Consider the following 12,073-nt stretch of genomic DNA (forward strand, 5'->3'; position numbering starts at 1 on the left):
GGTGGAAGAAGGTATTTCATGCAAATGGAAACCAAAAGTGAGCAGGAGTAGCTATTCTTATATCAGACAAAACGGCCTTTAAGTCAACAACAGTTTAAAAAAAAGACAAAGAGGGACATTATATAATGATAAAAGGATCAGTCCAACAGAGAAATGTTACAATCCTAAATACATATGCATCTAACACTGGAGCTCCTAAAGTTATATAACAATTACTAGACCTAAGAAATGCGATAGATAGTGACACAATAATAGTGGGGGATGTCAATACTCCACTGACAGCACTAGGCAAGTCATCAAAACAGAAAGTCAACAAAGAATGAACTGAATCTATACTCTAGAACAAATGAACTTAGAAGATGTTTACAGAACATTCTACCCAACAACTGCCAAATATACATTCTTTATGCCAGCTATAGAACATTCTCCAAGATAGATCATACGAGAGGTCACAAAGTAAGTCTCAATAAATTTAAGAAAAAAGAAATTATATCAAGTACCCTCTCAGACTACAGTAGAATAAAATTGGAAATTACCTCCAAAAGGAACCCTCAAAACCATGTAAATACATGAAAATTGAATCATCTGCTCCTGAATGATCTCTGAGTCAACAATGAAACCAACATGGAAATTAAAAATGTATTTGAACTGAATGATAATAGTGACACAACCTATGAAAATCTCTGGGATACACCAAAAGCAGTAGCAAGAGGAAAGCTCACAGCATTAAATGCCTACATCAAAAAGTCTGAAAGAGCACAAATAGACAATTTAAGATCACACCTCAAGGAAGTAGAGAAACAAGAACAAACCAAACTCAAACCCAGCAGAATAAAAGAAATAATAAATATCAGCGCAGAACTAAATTAAATCGAAACAAAAAAATACAAAAGATAAATTAAACAAAAAGCTGGTTCTTTGAAAGATAAAATTGATAGGTGATTAGTGAGATTAACAAAAAAAAGAAGAGAAGATTCAAATAAGGTCAATTAGAAATGAAATGGGAGATATTACAACTGATATCACAGAAATACAAAAGATCATTCAAGGCTACTGAGGGACTATCTTAACTTCTCTTCTGGGGTCCACAAGGGGTGTGGTTTCAAAGGTAAGAACTTCCCAGCACCATACTTCTATCCACCCCCCTCCATCTGGGAGCCTAGAGTTCTTTGTCTAACTTTCCTGCCAATGTAGATAGCCCAGGTAAGCTTCCTTTGTTTAAAAAGACCACCAAAAGCCTTGGAAGGAGGGGCTCTATTGCAAGCCAGGCAACCAATCTAGCATCAGAGTCAAAGATCAATCACTCCAGAGGAAGTTTGGAAAAGCTCCTCTCACTGGAAGAGAACTTGAATGGGGTGGGAGTAACTCCTGGGTTAAATTCCCCCTACTCCCTTACCTATACGGATTTCCCTCTCTGCGATCCCCTCCTACAACAGCGTGGGAGCTCGCACTCTCTCTCTCCCTATTTCTCTTTCTCTCTCTCTGCCTAATAAATTGCTTTTCTGCAAAGCTCTTTGGGTCCAATATTTACTTGAATGAGCTCACCACGCCATGAGGGCCCTCTCCCATTCTTGGGTGAGTGAGGCCCAAGGATCTGGGAAAACACATCCGGTCGGGAAACAGTGAGCATGTTTAGGATCTCTGCAGCCCTGCCCCTGTCCCCTGGTTACACTACTATGAACGCCTTTATGCACGCAAACTAGAAAACCTAGAGGAGATGCATAAATTCCTGGAAATATACAACCCTCCTAGATTAAACCAGGAAGAAACGGAAACTCTGAACAGACCAATAAAAAACAGAGAGATAGAAATGGTAATTTAAAAACTGCCAGTAAAAAAAGGCCAGGACCAGAGAGATTCACAGACATTCAAAGAAGAATTGGTATCAATCCTATTGACAGTATTCCAAAAGACAGAAAAAGAGGGAATCCTCCCTAAATCATTCTATGAAGCCAGTGTCATCTTAATACCAAAACCAAGAAAGGTCGTAACAAAAAAGGAAATTAATAGAACAATATCCCTGAAGAACGCAGATGCAAAAATCCTCAACAAAATACTAGCTAACCACATCTAACAGCTTATCAAAAAGATAATACACAATGATCAAGTGGGTTTCATAATAGGGATGCAGGGATGGTTTAACATATGCAAGTCAATAAATGTGTTACATTGCATAAACAGAATTAAAACAAAAATCATATAATCATTTCAATAGTTGCAAAAAAGCATTTGACAAAATTCAGCATCCTTTTAGGATTAAAACCCTCAGCAAAATTGGCATAGAAGGAACATACCTCAAGATAATAAAATCTATGACAAACCCACAGCCAACATTATGTTGAATGGGGAAAAGTTAAAAGCGTTCCCGCTGAGAACTGGAACAAGACAAGGATGCTGACTTTTGTCACTGCTATTCAACATTGTACTGGGAGTCCTAGCCAGAGCAATCAGACAAGAGAAAGAAATAAAGGGCATCCAAATCGGTAAAGTGGAAGTCAAACCATTGCTGTTTGCTGATGATATGATCATATGCCTATAAAATCCTAAAGATTCATCCCAAATACTCCTAGCTCTGATAATGAATTCAGCAGTTTCAGGATACAAAATAAACACAGACAAATCAGTAGCATTGCTATACACCAATAACGACCAAGATGAGAATCAAAATCAGGAACTCAACCCCTTTTACAATAGCTGAAAAAAAAAAAAAATACTTAGGGATATCCCTAACCAAGAAGGTAAAAGATCTCTACAAAGAAAACCACAAAACACTGCTGAAAGAAATCACAGATGACATAAACAAATGGAAACATATCCTATGCTCATAAATGGGCAGAATCAATACTGTGAAAATTACCACTGCCAAAAGCAATCTACAAATTCATGCAATTCCCATCAAAATATCATTATCATTCTTCACATAACTAGAAAACACAATACTAAAATTCATATGTAACCAAAAAAGACCCTGCATAGCCAAAGCAAGACTAAGTAAAAAGAATAAATCTGGACCATCACATTACCTGACTTCAAACTATACTACAAGGTTATAGTTACCAAAACAACATGGTACTGGTATAAAAAAATAGGCAAGTAGACGAATGGACCAGAAAAAAGAACCCAGAAATAAAGCCAAATATTCACAGCCAACTGATCTTCAACAAGTCAAACAAAAACATAAAGTGGGGAAAGAAAGGACATCCTATATAACAAATGATACTGGGATAACTGCAAGCCACATGTGGAAGAATAAAGCTGGATCCTCATTTCTCACCTTCCACAAAAAATCACCTCAATAGGAATTAAACACGCAAATCTAAGATCTGAAACTATAATATTATACAAGATAACACTGGGAAAAAAATTTTCTAGACATTGGCTTAGGCAAGGAAATCATGAACAAGAACCCGAAAGCAAATGCAACAAAAAGAAAAATAAACAGATGAGACTTAATTAAACTAAAAAGCTTCTGCACAGCTAGAGAAACAAGCAACAGAGTGAAAAGTTTAACCTATGTAATGGGAAACAATAACTGCAAATCATGAATCTGAAATGGGGTTAATATTAAAAATTTATAAAGCACTCATAACTCAAATAGCAAAAACAAAATTACTGGGCTAAAAATTGGAGAAAAGACTTTGGAACATTCATCAAAGCAACTGAAAACAGTATCTTACAGGAGTGCAAAAATCCTGCTTACATCAACATAAACAGGCTAAAAACGATATTTATATCCTGTTGATATAAACAGGGTATTTGTATTCCTGTGCTTTATTCACAATAGCCAAGAAGTGTCAACAACCCAAATATTCACTGACAGATGAATAAGTAAAGAAAATGTGGTAATATATGAACAATGGAATATTATTCAGCCATAAAAAGAAGGAAATCCTGTCATATGTTACAAGATGGATGAACCTTGATGACATTATGTGAAATAAGTCAAATAAACCAGCCACAAAAGAAAAACTGCATAAGTCCACCTATATGCGGTATGTAAAGTAGCTAAACTCATAGAAGCACAAAGTAGGATGCTAATTGCCAAGGGCTCTGGGGAGGAGGCCAGTGGGAAGCTGCTGGTCAATGAGTATAGAATTTCAGTCATGGAAAATGAAAAATTTCCACTGATCTGTTGTACAACAATGTGCATACATTTGAAGTTTTATGATGAACAAATGAGTAAAACAAATTTACTAAGAGGGTATATTTCATGTTATATGCTTGTTCTTATTTAAACTCTTTAATTTTCTATTTAACATCTGTAATAATCTGCTTCCTACCCCCCGCCTTTTTTTTAAGTTAGGTAGGTTTACTTCTGCTCTCCATTCCAGTGTTCATTTTGTACCACTTGCACAGAATCTCTCATCCCTTGGCTCTACTTGGCCAAATCCAACCAATCTGACTAAAATCCTATTTTCTCTGTTTTCCCAGAAAAATGACCATACAGATTATTCTCTCCTCTGAACTCCTTCCTACTCACTTATCCTATGTTGCCTGGTTATTGTGCTTTATACCTTTTCACTTATGGAGGGCTCATGTTTCAAGAGAATTACAAGTTTCTAACAAACAGAAGACCATGTTTTAATTTTGTTTTTGAGTCACTGCTTAAACACAGTACCCTGCCCCTTGTACAAACTCAATAAACATTTCTTAGTTGACTAAATGCTATCTGGAGAATAAAGGTCTTATATAAGAAATCTGTGTGTACGATCTTGGTATATTATATAGAATATAAATCTTCAGGACTAGGTCAAAGTAATCTTAGTAAACTGTGTAGAGTTACACATCTTCCTCTTACCAAGTTAGCTTACCTATATACAGATAAATACATGACATATGATATTAATTCAGTGCAGAACTATTTCCATATATTATGTAACATAATCCCACAAATAGTTAGCTTTCTCTAAAAACTTACCAGGTCTGCTATGAAAGAGCCAATAACAGCCTCTTTTAACATCCCTATTTCCATACCCAAAGTAAAAACACAAACCTTTATAGCAACAAATAAATTATTCCTCTGTTTACTGGAGAATAGAGAATATTTATTTGTTACTCTTACCTTCCGCAGTAAGCAGCGAAGGATCTGGTTTTGCTAATGTTATGGGATTCTTGAAAGCAGATTCCCAAATTGTGTAGCTCTCAAAAAGGCTTACTGATGTATGTTTTATATCTTAATACAAATATACATACACATACAACTCCATAATCAGTAGAACTATAATTAACACAAGTTTCAAATCCTACTTCGAGGTTTTTAGTGAACTGGCAGAAAATGAACAGAAAATAAAAGCTTTCTTTATAGCTGTGCCAAATTGCTCTGGAAAGAACCCAACTTGTTTGCAAATAGGGTAACCATCTACTTCAAATACAGTGCACATGATTTTGTCGATGACCACATTGTATAGCCTCAACATAGCTTTAGCAACTTTTATCATTCTCATTTTCCAAACCAGACATGTATATAAAAATAAAAGAAGTTTCAAGATGCTTGCTTCTATGACACAGTACACCCAGCTAAAGAAACACATCATGTTAACAGGGTATGTTTGGCTGCTTTTCCCCTCTGTTTCTAGAAACATTTCAAGAAGAATGAGAAGGATCAAGAAGAGAGACAAAAACAGATCCTTCTGAATCTACAAAACAGAAAATTACATTATTTTCTTGTTCTTTTGATAAAATCATTCTTTTAAAATTCAGTGATGTGTATAACATCAATTAGTCTCACGTTGTTGGTACTAACGACTCTCTGAACTCATGTTTATTGAATAAACTTAGATAATGGTTGAATTTCCAGTGAGTGGTAATTACTACCATTGGTGTTCATTAAAATGTCTAGCTTTCAAGTCTTTTGCCCCACTTTTGACATTCTAATTTCAAAACTAAAAGAAGTAGTGAGAAGAAAGTTCTAAAGATCACTGTCATAAAAGAGAATACTAAATAGGTCAGTTAGCTTTCTTCAGTTCTCTGACACTTAAACTTCAAGAGAAACAAAATTTCCAAACTGAAGAGAATTTTGAAAGTTCTCTGGCTTTTCACCTAGTATGATATGCACACTTGAAAACATTAAATTCTATTATTGAACCTATTTCCCAATTTCCCAGGAAAGAATCTATTGCTCAGTTATCTAGGCTCTCAGAGCACTTCACCAACTCTTTTATATAGAACTTCGTATATTTTGTAATTATTACTATTTTTTAATCTCTTTCACTAAATTGTAACCTCATCTGGGGGAGGAATAAGTTTAGAAATCTTTATAATCCCACATTTATTACTTGCCTTAACACAGAAGAAATTCGATAAAAGTTGAATAAATAAGTTATTGAATGAATGTATAAATAAATGTATTTATACATGTATAAAGTTCAAGTTCCTATGTGTGCACCAGGTGAAGGGCTAAAGTAGGCAGGAAAAATCCTCAACTCCATTCTCTACACTATTTGTCTCTCTCAACTTCCCTCACGCTTCTATTTCTGCTTTGAAACTTGGTTTACTATTAACTATTAATTATTTCTACCTCTAGATGTCAAACTGGTACCTCAAACTAAACGTAACCAGAATCAAATTTCTTATTGTCTCCATCTTCCAAAACTGCTCCTCTTCTGGAGTTGCCTATTTAAGTTCAATGACATCAGTAACTCAAGTCAAAGGCTGCTTTATCTTTGACTGCTCTTTATTCCATCCCTTCTGCTAATCAGTTACCAAGTTGTTTTGTTTCTACTTCCAAAACTAAAGTCATTCAATTGGTCATCCACTGAACCACTATTCATTGAGTTATTTATATGTGCTATTCATATTATTCTAGTTATTCTGATATATAAAAAATCAATTAATCTTTTCTCTCAAAAAGGTTACAGTCTAATAGATAAGCACATCAGAAGTTAAAATACAAGTTAAGATAAGTGCTTGATAGATTTTTTTTTCAGAATTATAGAAAAATATTCCAATTAGATTTGAGAGGAACAGAAAAAGTTTCCTGGACAATGTTACCTGTGATGTGTAGGTATTAACTAGATGAAGAAGGACACAGGAACATATATATTTAGATAAAAAGAATGGCATGTAAGAAGCTGTGAGATCTGATTAAGTATGGCATGGTTTGGCACTCTAAATAGTTTGGCTGAAGTGATACTTTTGGAAGAGTGATGGTGGATATGACTGTATAACTATAGAATTATAGAGGCAGAGTTTGGTCATAAAGGACGCTGTATAAAAAGTAAAGTATAAGCCTTAACATGGAAGCTGTGGAGGTCACTGAAGGATTTAAGCAAAAGAGTGACATCATGAGATCTCTACTTTAAAAGATCATTCCATTTGCAGCTTGAAGGCAGATAGGAAGAAATGCCAGATTGAAGGCGGGAAGAACAACTGTTGGAGGATTATTACACTATCCTGGTGAAAAATAAAGGGGGTCTATACTACAAGATTGGCAGCGAGAATGATTTTAAGGGCAAAGGGGAAAATTGTATCAAAGGAGAGATTGGAACAAAGGTGATAATTGATGGCATAAGGTCATTGAGGAGTCAGGAGAGGATCTGATGCAAAATATATGTGGAACTTGAAGAGGTGAGGGAATACTTTTATGGAGACAGAAAGGAAGGTGGAAAGATCCCTGCATATAGGTATAAGTTTGCAGGTAGTGGGTAGGGTTGCCCGATAAACTACAGGCTGCTCAGTTATATTTGAAATTCAGATCAACAACAAATAATTTCTAGTATAAGTATTTTCCAAATATCATACCTCCATCTTTTCATTAGTTTCTTTTTCCTAAATGCCATACATCCCACTTGTCTGCTTCATAAATTCCTACTCATTCATGTCAGCTCAAGTGCTATCTTCCCTACAAAACATAATTTGACTTCCCTGATCCTGGTGTTCTCACAGTATTGCTAATTATATATTATTCATTGTGATTATTACCAAGGTTTTCTTGAATATCTTTCTCTAGATTTTAAGCTTCTTGAAAGCAGGGATCAGGACTCTTTTCTTGAAAGTAGGAATCTTTGTACCCTTACATTCTAGCATGATGGCTGCCATGAGAGGTAGCCAATATCTGCTGAATGAATGTCCTGTTTCAAATATCCATATTATTTATTGCCTAGTTTCCTGTCTTCAGTTTCTCCCCTCTTTAAACCATCCTCTAAACTGACATAAGAGGTAGCTTTTTAAAATGCAACCATCGAAGATACTTTACTGCTCAAATATCTGTGATTATTTCATAATGCCCATGGATAAAGTAGAAACTCTTCAGCATGGTACTGAATGCTCTACATAGTTTAATATCAAAGCTAAGGGTGTAAGAGCTCAGACTTTTAAATCATATATGGGTTAGAATTCTGGTTATATAACTTAAAGTTATGTGACTTTGAGTGAATAACTTAACCATCCGTAAAACAGGAATAACTACCTCATAATGCTGTTTTGAAAATTAAATGACATGACTACAAATGAGATAATGTCTATAAAGCATTTATTAGAGTACTGCGCTACTAACAAACATAGCTATTATCAAGATTCTTTCCAGCTTCATCTTCTATCATTTCATCTCTTTCTTCTCCCATTGATACCTCCATAGCAGTTGCATTTCATAACTTGCCAATTTTCCCAACTTCAGGCTATTCCATCCTTACATGTGAATTCATAATGCTTTATTTGCTTACAATGCCCATTCCATACAGCCTGAATGGCAAATCTTGGTATTTAAAGTTTTGCTAGGGATATTTCCTAGTGTACATTCCAAACACTAAGTCTGTATATATACCATAGTGTTAAATAAAACCTGTGTGGGGAAAAGGCCAAGAATGTTGCTTTAAAATGGTTAGATTATGTGAGTCATCATGATGAGTTTCAAAAATGGTAATAAGCTAATAATCGTGGTTTCACTTGCAGGTTAAAAATGCTTAGGTTTCTTCAGGTATTTTGTGCTATGTAGAGATTCACGGACACCACAGGCTTTCTTTTATTTTAATCAATGGATCTCTATGTCCCTAAAGGATTTTAGTGGTCAGGAAATTCTCATCCATTTATTTATTTTTCTGCCATTTATATGCTATGGCTTATTAGAGTCCCCCACCCCACCATCTCTTCGAGAAAAATTCTTCTGAGTGATTTTGCAAATATTGTCACCCTTAGTTTCAGTTCATACCTAACTAGAAAAATCATTTGCAACTATCTGAAACCTCGAGTTTATTAAATGTACCTGAGACAGCTTTAAAATATCCAGAAATGCTCTGATATTCCTGAAATATTTTTCCCATTTATTGAGAATCAGGATCTCTAGATAACCATGATTATTTGGTCTCTCTCTCTTATTACTATTATTATTTTTACCTTTGGTCCTTCAGGGCCGTTTTGTCCAGGAATCCCAATATCTCCTGGAAAACCCTAGAGAATATAAAAATGTAGACAGTTTATTGCATAGAAAATTACTTTAAATCTATTTAGCATATAAAATTTCTTTTGTCATTCTTTCATACCCAGTTAAAGCAACTTATACTCCTCAAAAATTCAATATTAAAGATTAGTTAGCTTAGGCAGTTGTTTAACATTGGAATATAGAACTTACAAACTACACTAAAATAGAATTTACTTCATCAGTTATTCACAAACAATCCTGAGGTCCTCTAGTTCAGTTTAAGCGAGTAGAAGTCTTAGTCCAAAATTATCCACAATATGGAAACAATGGTAAAAGGTGTATGACATGTTCTTTCAATAGCATATGGTATAGGGTTACAAAAGATTAGGTGAATGTACTTCATTGGACTCACTGTTTACTAACTACATGTTAACTTATAGATTTTTGTTAGGTAGAGATGCAAACAACTTCTGTCTGATTTAAAAAAAAAGCCCCCCAAATTATGGCTTAATATATAGGATTAATCAGTTTTGAATGTAACCCAACTATCTTATTCTAACATCCCCATATTTAATTGTCTATAAATACTTAAGTTCTCAAGAGCTCTATGAACCATTATCTTACAGATTGTATCATTAATTAATAAGTTGAATAAAATCTTTGACATGTTTACTTTAAATTTGCATGAGAATCATGATTTTACTTTTTTGGAGTCTAAAATATTTGGCTCAAGAAATGAAAAAAATATATAAATGTTTCACAGTGTTAAATAAAATCTGTGCTGAGAAAAGGCCTAGAATGTTGCTTTAAAAGTATCAGATTAGAATTCTTGCTGAAATAATTAATTAGAGTGTGAGTCATCATATTATGGTTCAATAATTATAATAAGCTAGTAATTGTGGTTTCATTTTGTTGATTTTGTCATAATTTTCCATTGATACGAGTGAAGGAAAAAAGTAAAAGAAGTATAAGAATCAGCATCTTTAAATGTAAAGAAAACTGAAATTAAATCATGAACATCCACAAGAAAAGGTAGTTCAGTGAAGGGATAAGTTGTGACTGTAATAAAAAATATGAAGTAAGATGGAACAGCAAGGTTGTTTCTGGGATATTCATTCTGGAAAGAAAAACAAGAAACCGATACCAACTTATCCAGTCTGGATTAGGACACGAATGACTTGACTCAGATTTAAAGCTTGGATTCTGTGAGGAAAAAATATAATTTGGGGACATTTCTGGCAAAAGAAAAAGCAGTGGAAACAGAAAGATGATCACAAGATCAGATTTCTGAACGTTCTGGAACAGTTTAATACAAACTTGTTGATTACTAATCAAAGGGAATCATGCTCACCTATGCTATTATTTGTATACATGGCAATTTTTAAAAATCTAGATTCTTTTCCTGATAATTTTACACCCTTTCTCTAGAACATACCCTTTGTTAATATGTTTTGGAGGGGAGATTCTTGTGGACTTTAATCAAGACACTTTTAGTTTCTGCTATAACACTAGTTAGTTGTCCAAAATTGAACTTATTACCCTCTCCATTACGTTCATCCCTCATCCTGTGTTCACTATTTGAGTAAACATCACCTTGAAGTAATCCACCAGTTTCCAAGCCAAAAATCTATATAACAGATTTTTCATATACTTCGAATACTTTCATATTTTTTATATATTGAGTACGTCTTTTTCCCTCACCACCACCACCACCGCCACCACCACCACCGCCACCACCTTCCAATCATTTACTAAGCCCCATCCATTACATCTCCTAATTCACTGTCAGTCTGAATCCTTTCCTACAAACCTGCCTCCACAACCCTAGGGCAAGTAGTCACATTCTCTATTTTCCTATTACTTATTCATGTTCCTCCCCTCTGTAAAAAGCATTTTCACTCTGTAGCAAGACTGATCATTCTACGCAATCTGAACATGCTACTTTGTTTCCAGCCTCAGAATAGAATCCAAATTCTTTAATACATAGTTTACTGGGTCTTGTGATTTGGTGGTCTCTATTTCTCTTCTTTACCCTCTTCCACCCAGCATTTCAGTCACTGAACAATTTTTTTACTCTGATAATATACAGTCTCTTTCAACTCTGAGCTTTTGCATATACTGTTTCTTCCACCTTGAATAATATTTCCTTAAGTTTCTTCACCTAGAACACTTACGTTTTAAATGAAGATTGAATAATATTTTATTTGCAAACTTTTCTTTGACCTCCATACCTTGGATTAGGTTGCTTCTATGAACTCTCACACCATCCTGGGGTCCTACAAAGTCCCTTAATGTACTGTTTTGGCTTGTTTTGTTTTCCTATTAGATTGTAAACTCTTCGAGTGCAGTTTTACGTTATTCACTTCCATATTCTCAGCAACCAGTACAACACCTGCTACACAGTAAGTGCCTAAAAAACGCTTGGTCGTCATTGTTGATGTTGTTGCTGCTGCTGTTGAATAACTGGTTTGTTTTTTCTTTCTTTTGAAAGAAAGTATATATTTCATGGCTAGTTTTAGCCCCTCAGTACTGGTTTTCAGCCAATATAGAGCACTGATTCATAACATCTGCATAAATAAATTAAAAAGTCCTGTCCATCCTCCAGATAAGCCTGGAACACACTATCACAGTGGTCCCCAATATTTCTGGCACCAGTTTCATGAAAGACAATTTTTCCATAAGATTGTGGGGGTAGTGGCAGTTTCGGGAAGAAACTGT

General features: G+C 34.7%; 1 protein-coding gene across 1 annotated transcript in view; it reads right to left on the minus strand.

The window, feature by feature from the left end:
- The window catches only part of COL24A1 (collagen type XXIV alpha 1 chain), a 390,193-nt gene that overhangs the window by 212,891 nt on the left and 165,229 nt on the right, over positions 1 to 12,073 (minus strand). The window contains exon 20 of the mRNA XM_064372593.1: positions 9,331 to 9,384. Coding sequence (XP_064228663.1) covers positions 9,331 to 9,384 — 54 coding nt within the window. The remainder of the gene's footprint in view (positions 1 to 9,330; positions 9,385 to 12,073) is intronic.

The sequence above is a fragment of the Aotus nancymaae genome, unplaced genomic scaffold (genome assembly GCF_030222135.1).
Source record: "Aotus nancymaae isolate 86718 unplaced genomic scaffold, 86718_ANA_hifiasm-v0.15.2.pri h1tg000007l, whole genome shotgun sequence".
NCBI lineage: Eukaryota > Metazoa > Chordata > Mammalia > Primates > Aotidae > Aotus > Aotus nancymaae.